The following is a 5922-nucleotide window of genomic DNA, read 5'->3' on the forward strand; positions in this document are numbered from 1 at the left end:
CTAAACTGGAACCAAGGTTGTTCAACAGATGTGTTCTACAGCAGAATGTGAATCTATTTATAGGTATCGGCATCAGGTGTGGGTGGGGGTGGCGGGGAGGGGGGGGGGGGGTGTGTGATTTGGCTGTACTGCTGTCTCATGTTGTTAAGGAACAAGGAACTTGGAAGACATTCAGAAGACAAGCTATGAAAACCACAGGTATGATCAGGTATACAGGTGCAGAGAGAGAGAGAGAGAGAGAGAGAGAGAGAGAGAGAGAGAGGCAGAGGTCTGTGAAAGTGACTGTTGTCACTTAATTGTCACTTTTTTTATTATTCATCATTGAATTGTTGTTGCTGTTTTGTGCAAAACTTTCCACTTGTCATCAACTGTACGCGATAAGTGACAAATAACATTTTATTTTATTTTATTTTATTTGAAGAGGAGGGAACGAGGTCAGGTGGGTCCGAACTACTTCATGGAATGAAACACTGCCTGAGTGTTCATTCATGGCCTCTGCCCTGCAGTCACTCCTTCAGCTGAGAAAAGTGTTTTTGCTGCCACCTTCTGGTGACATAAAGCTCTTGCACCTAGAGATGAGCCTCTGCATTTCAATCAATAATAACTCTCCATCAGGATAACCAATAACCAGAATCATCATAAAACATTGTGTATGCTTTATTTATCAAGACAGAGTACAAAGCAACATATGCAGTTCAGAATACAATACAGATATATTGATATATAATGATATACAACACAGCCTTCGATAAAGCTGCATTCACATTAAAGTACATGTCACCCCTTCACCATGCCAAAGTGTATGATATCATTCAGATGTAATTCAAGGATTTAATTGAAAATACTAAAAAGCAAAAACCATTGACACATTCGGTGTTACTTCAATGACAACAAAAAACAACTCTATAGGAACAGGTATTGTATTATTGCTGAAAGGTCTTCAGGAAATATGCATCAGTGTGTATATTGATTATTATCTGTAACTGATGGGGTGGGGGGGGGGGGGGGTCCACTCAGAACGGCACGGAGCCATCTTCATCACCAACTTCATCATCAGGCGCCTCACTCACACCTGTCGTCATCCAGCGCTGGATATGAGGACTGGTGGCTGGGGGGAGAGAAGGGGAAATAGGGAGGGAGGGAGGGAGGGGATGGGGGGAGAGAAGGGGAGATAGGGAGGGAGGGAGGGGATGGGGGAGAGAAGGGGAGAGAGGGGGAGATAGGGAGGGAGGGAAGGGAGGGAGGGAGGGAGGGAGGGAGGGGATGGGGGGAGAGAGGGGGAGATAGGGAGGGAGGGAGGGGATGGGGGGGAGAGAGGGGGAGATAGGGAGGGAGGGGGGGAGGGAGGGAGGGAGGGGATGGGGGGAGATAGGGAGGGAGGGAGGGAGGGGATGGGGGGAGAGAGGGGGAGATAGGGAGGGAGGGAGGGGATGGGGCAGAGAGGAAGAGAGAGAGAGAGAGAGAGAGAGAGAGAGAGACAAAGGGAGGGAGGGAGGGGATGGGGGAGAGAAGGGGAGAGAGGGGGAGATAGGGAGGGAGGGAAGGGAGGGAGGGAGGGAGGGAGGGAGGGGATGGGGGGAGAGAGGGGGAGATAGGGAGGGAGGGAGGGGATGGGGGGGAGAGAGGGGGAGATAGGGAGGGAGGGGGGGAGGGAGGGAGGGAGGGGATGGGGGGAGATAGGGAGGGAGGGAGGGAGGGGATGGGGGGAGAGAGGGGGAGATAGGGAGGGAGGGAGGGGATGGGGCAGAGAGGAAGAGAGAGAGAGAGAGAGAGAGAGAGAGAGAGAGAGACAAAGAGTTAAGCGAGCTACCTGGAAATCCATCCATCTACTCAACCTGCATCAGATGATTCTTCCCCTTCAATTGATTATGAATCTAAGACAGCTGCAGGTAATGGGTTCTATTTGAGTGACGGCGCGAAGCTGTGTCTGTGACTCACATGACACCTGCGTGGTGAAGGAACCCCGCTGGGCCTCCTGACTCTTCTCCTTCACCGCAGCCGAGATGGATATGGCAGCCATCTTACACACGCTGATACGCTCCCGTTTGGGTCCGCCCCCGCTCCCTGTGCTGCGGATGCTCACTTTGCTAGAACTGATGCTGATTGGTCCAGCGCCTCCGGTGATCACCCTGCTCCCGCCCCCACTGCTCACCCTCACGCCTCTCTCCACGCTGCTGAGACGGCCGCCGCTTCCTGACGTTCCTCCGCCGCCCTTCATCCCCCCTCCCCCCACGGTGCTGATCCTCACCGTGCTGCCGCTGCTGCTGAGACGGCCCCCGCTGCCCCCACTTCCTCCCATGCTGATGCGGCCGCCGCTCCCGGAACTTGTTATCCTCTTCCCTCCTCCTGCGCTGCTGCCCTTCCCGTCACTCCCGGTGCTGCTGCCCTTCCCGTCACTCCCGGTGCTGCTGACCATGCCACCTGCCGCGCTGCTGATGCGCCCGCTGCTGCAGCCGTACACCCGCCATTCGCCACTCCCCTCGTTGCTGAACCGTCCGGTCCTCGCCGGAATGCCGTCCTTCCCCTCCGCCTCGGCACTGAGCCCCCACACTCCACTGCCTATACTATTGAGGGCATCCACCCCTCCGGAACTACTTCTCCTCAGTGCACCTCCTGCACTACTTAGTCTCCCTCCGCCACCTGGACTGCTGAGTCTCCCTCCGCTCTCTGCAGTACTTAGTCTCCCTCCGCTGCCTGAGCTGCTTAGTCTCCCTCCGCTGCCTGAACTGCTTAGTCTCCCTCCGCTGCTTGCACTACTTTCTCTGTGGACAGTACTTGAACTACCTGTCACATTACCACTTCCTACACTGCTGAGTCTCACTCCGCTGCTTGAAATAGGCCTGCTGACCACATGTCCACTATGGCCACCTCCTACACTACTGACCACATGGCCACCTCCTACACTACTGACCACATGGCCACCTCCTACACTACTGACCGCATGGCCACCTCCTACACTACTGACCGCATGGCCACCTCCTACACTACTGACCGCATGGCCACCTCCTAAACTACTGACCACATGGCCACCTCCTAAACTACTGACCACATGGCCACCTCCTACACTACTGACCACATGGCCACCTCCTAAACTACTGACCCCATGGCCACCTCCTACACTACTGACCACATGGCCACCTCCTAAACTACTGACCCCATGGCCACCTCCTAAACGACTGACCCCATGGCCACCTCCTAAACTACTGAACACACTTGTGGTTATATTGCCTCCACCCCTCGCTGACCCTCCTGTCACAGCTGAACTCTGTCCTGTAACCTCTGACCCTCCTGTCACAGCGCTGGTGATCACAGCTGAACTCTGTCCTGTAACCTCTGACCCTCCTGTCACAGCGCTGGTGATCACAGCTGAACTCTGTCCTGTAACCTCTGACCCTCCTGTCACAGCTGAACTCTGTCCTGTAACCTCTGACCCTCCTGTCACAGATGAACTCTGTCCTGTAACCTCTGACACTCCTGTCTCCACAGCAGTGGAACTCTTCATCGTACTGTCTACCTCAACGTTACTAACCTGAACTTCATCTCTAATCTGCGTAGTGTTGATAATCTGTGCAGCGTTGTTGATCTGTAGGCCAGTATCGTTAATCTGTACAGCATGGCTAATCTGACCTGTGTGTTGTGAACTGCTGGAGGGAACCTCGCCCCCCACACTCTTCACCTGGACTACAGTCGTCTCAGTGCTCACCTGACCGCTACACTCTGACTCAATGATCTTGAGTGGACTGCTTCTTACACCATCTGTCACCACCAAGCTCACATGGCCTCCACTCTCTGCAGCGTCCACCTGAGCTCTGGTCCCCTCAGGGCAGGCTGTCGTTGCGTTCTCAGTGACGCTGCTCACAACCACCCCTGCTGCCAGCGTGCTGGTCAACTGACCAACCACAACACTGCTCTCCTGACCAATCAGAGCACTGCTCTCCTGGCCAACCACAGCACTGCTCTCCTGACCAACCACAACACTGCTCTCCTGACCAACCACAACACTGCTCTCCTGACCAACCACAACACTGCTCTCCTGACCAATCAGAGCACTGCTCTCCTGGCCAACCACAACACTGCTGTCCTGACCAACCACAACACTGCTCTCCTGACCAATCAGAGCACTGCTCTCCTGGCCAACCACAGCACTGCTCTCCTGACCAACCACAACACTGCTCTCCTGACTAACCACAACACTGCTCTCCTGACCAACCACAACACTGCTCTCCTGACTAACCACAGCACTGCTCTCCTGACCAACCACAACACTGCTCTCCTGACCAACCACAGCTGTGACTTCCATAACAGTTACTTCACTAACTCTGTCAACCCCAACCTCCCTGCTGCTGCTCTGCCCCTCCATGATGACAACGCCTTTGTCTCTTCCATCGCAGACCTCAGTTCTGACCTCCACTTGGGTGATTGTAACCTCTGTAGGCTCACAGATGGCCTGGTCCCTACTCTCTACGATGGTCACTGCACCTTCTCCCCCCAAAGAGCAGATCTGTACCCCAGACTGGTCACTATTCTCTACGATGGTCACTGCCCCTTCTCCCCCCAAAGAGCAGGTCTGTACCCCAATGTCCTCACTGCCTGCATGACTAATGGTTTCTACACTGGGTACCTGGACCACCCTCTCCACGATGTTCAGCGCTCCACATTCAGGGCTGGTCTTCAGAACATCAGTGTTACCACTGGTTGTCCGAACGTCAAAGTGACCACTGGTTGTCTGATTCACCCCCTCCATTTTTATCTGGGCTTCCTCAAGACTGGCAGCGCCATTTGTTTCTATGGTGATTATCTGTGTTGTATCGATCGTCTGGGTTACACTGCCAGTGCCTATCTCACTCTCCCCTCGGCATACCTGGACAGTCTCTGTATGGTGTACCTGACCTGTGCTGCCTGCATCACTAACAAGTTTACCTTCCTCCTCCATTGTGATAACCTGTGCATTATCAGTAACACTGTTGGTCTCAATCCCATTCTCCCCACTGCACACCTTAACCTCACTCTCTGTAAGGTTCACCTGGCCTGCGGTATCAGCATCACTAACAGTGCTGGTAATCTGAGTTACTCTGCTAATCCCAGTCCCACTCTCCCCACTGCTCACCTTTACCTCACTCTCTGTAAGGTTTACCTGGCCTGTGGTGTTTACGCTACTATCCACCACCATGGTCTCCACAGTGCTAACCTGCACTGTGCTATTAGCCTGGCTAGCCTGATCCCCAGTCACAGTGCTGCAAATCTGACCGCTTGTTTCAACGCTGATAATCTCAACAGCAACACCGGCATCAGTGATCTGATCAGCACCTTTTGTGTTGTCAATTTCGGATGCATCTCGGCTAATCTGAGCTGTCATGTCCACCTTGTTCAGAGTCTCCTCAGTCTTCACCTGGGCCTCCACTGCGCTGGTCTGCACTTCCGTCACCGTGGTGATGACGGTGGTTGTTGTTGTCTCTACGCTGCTAACTGGAGCTCCTACCACTGTGCAGCTGCTGGTGTTCCCTTGGATGTCAGTGTGCTTATCGCCGTCTACTGTGGTCACGGACGACACCGGGTCCATCAGACTCAGCCTTCCCATAGTGTAAGTGTGGACCTCTTTAGCAGCTCTACCCTGGCCTGCGGTTCCAGTCTCGACTCTGCCGACAAGAGTTTCATTCTGTGCGGAGCTGCTGCTGGATCTGCTCTCTGCATAGCCAATCAGATGCCTGCTTTCCGTACTTTTGACCTGGACTGGTTTGGCGGTGCTAGTGGTAATGCTTGACTGGACTGGTCTGGCAGTACTAGTGGTACTGGTAGTGCTTGTCTGGACTTGACTGGCAGTGCTACTGGTAATGCTTGACTGGACTGGTCTGGCAGTACTAGTGGTACTGGTAATGCTTGTCTGGACTGGTCTGGCAGTACTAGTGGTACTGGTAATGCTTG

At 53.9% G+C, this 5922-nt stretch overlaps 1 protein-coding gene across 5 annotated transcripts in view; it reads right to left on the reverse strand.

Moving 5' to 3' along the window:
* Positions 1–633: 633 nt before the first annotated feature.
* Positions 634–5922, reverse strand: part of LOC310810149 (uncharacterized protein) — a 10434-nt gene continuing 5145 nt past the window's right edge. Inside the window, exons 8-10 of one of the 5 annotated variants that reach the window (XM_083677815.1) lie at positions 4736–5922; positions 1939–4669; positions 634–1108 (exon numbers count right to left, since the gene is read on the reverse strand). The exon at positions 4736–5922 is cut by the window's right edge and continues 578 nt beyond it. In XM_083677815.1, the coding sequence (XP_083533941.1) occupies positions 1014–1108; positions 1939–4669; positions 4736–5922 (4013 nt within the window). In that variant the 3' untranslated portion in view covers positions 634–1013. Of the gene's footprint in view, positions 1109–1938 lie in introns of all 5 variants that reach the window. The other 4 variants (XM_083677812.1, XM_083677813.1, XM_083677814.1 and 1 more) reach the window with 4 other exon arrangements.

The sequence above is a fragment of the Argentina silus genome (assembly GCF_951799395.1).
Source record: "Argentina silus genome assembly, chromosome: 9".
Taxonomy (NCBI): Eukaryota; Metazoa; Chordata; class Actinopteri; order Argentiniformes; family Argentinidae; genus Argentina; species Argentina silus.